General features: G+C 39.5%; 1 protein-coding gene across 1 annotated transcript; it reads left to right on the top strand.

Annotated features, from left to right (window-relative positions):
• Nucleotides 1-76: 76 nt before the first annotated feature.
• SMIM15 (small integral membrane protein 15) lies at nucleotides 77-922 on the top strand. The gene has a single exon (XM_085322402.1). It carries the CDS (start codon nucleotides 349-351, stop codon nucleotides 571-573), a length of 225 nt encoding a protein of 74 aa, XP_085178528.1. The 5' UTR covers nucleotides 77-348; the 3' UTR covers nucleotides 574-922.
• The last annotated feature ends 240 nt before the right edge of the window (nucleotides 923-1,162 follow it).

The raw sequence follows: 1,162 nt of genomic DNA, 5'->3' as shown, positions 1-1,162 counted from the left end.
CTGCTGCGGTTCGTCGTCGTCTCCCCTGACAGAGCTGCAGCTCCCCCCTCTTCCCGTGCCCCTTCCCCCCCATGGAATAGCTTTTTCTTCGTAGTCGCTGGAGCTGGGTTGGGTGAAATGCCTAATTATTCTGTAAACACTGTAATTCAGTGAAGTATCGGCTGTACATTCGTAGGACACTCATACATTACCTTCTAGTAAAAAACAGCTTGTCTTTCAATAACGAACAATGATGGTTTATATTAAAATAGTAATTGCCATGTATATGTGCTCTTACTTTTCTGAATACTCAGAAGTTGAATTATTTCTTTTATTACGTAGGGTTTCCCCAATAGAAAAACAGAAGAGATGCTTGATATTAAGGCTTGGGCTGAATACATCGTGGAGTGGGCTGCAAAGGACCCCTATGGCTTTCTTACTACAGTGATCTTGGCCCTTACACCCTTGTTCATAATTAGTGCAGCACTGTCCTGGAAACTTGCAAAAATGATTGAGGCCAGGGAGCGAGAGCAAAAGAAGAAACAGAAACGCCAGGAAAATATTGCAAAAGCCAAACGAACAAAGAAGGATTAAATGGGCAAAAAAGCCTTCCTTGTGTGAAGAATCAACTTTTTTAAATGAAGCACTGCTGTACAATATCTGTTCTGTTGTAACCTTCCTTTGATACTTGATCCTGTATGATTCTTGAAGTATGAAATTTAACTCCTTAGAGATTATTTCTGCTGAAATGGTTTGTGTTAAAACAACACTTGATACACCCATTTTTTCTACTACTTGTGTTCTAATGCAGGTTGCTTTTTCTAAATTTGCATGTTAAATTCAAAAATGAATCTGCTGGGTGGGGGTAAATATTTCTTTCTTAACTGAGCTATGACTTAACAGTTATCTTAAATGTGTCAATTAAATCATGGGAAAATGTAAACTGACTCCTTAATGCTGTGATCTCTGGTGCCTAGCATGGCAAGCCACTCTGTTTCCACTACTGTAGAAACTTTCTGCAGCAGTAGTCCATGTTGTGCTTGTAATTCATGGTAAACTGGATTACAAAAAGGCAAGTTTTGGCATACCTGTGGCATACCTGTGGTGAGRAAATAGCTACAGATCCTTGTAGTTTGCTAGCATATCTTACTGATTTTCCTTTAAGGACACTTTATATGGCCCC

The sequence above is a fragment of the Rhea americana genome, unplaced genomic scaffold (assembly GCF_003343005.1).
Source record: "Rhea americana isolate MKP2758 unplaced genomic scaffold, rheAme1 scaffold_77, whole genome shotgun sequence".
NCBI lineage: Eukaryota > Metazoa > Chordata > Aves > Rheiformes > Rheidae > Rhea > Rhea americana.
Note: the sequence above shows the minus strand (reverse complement) of the source record. Positions and strands in the feature narration are given on the sequence as shown.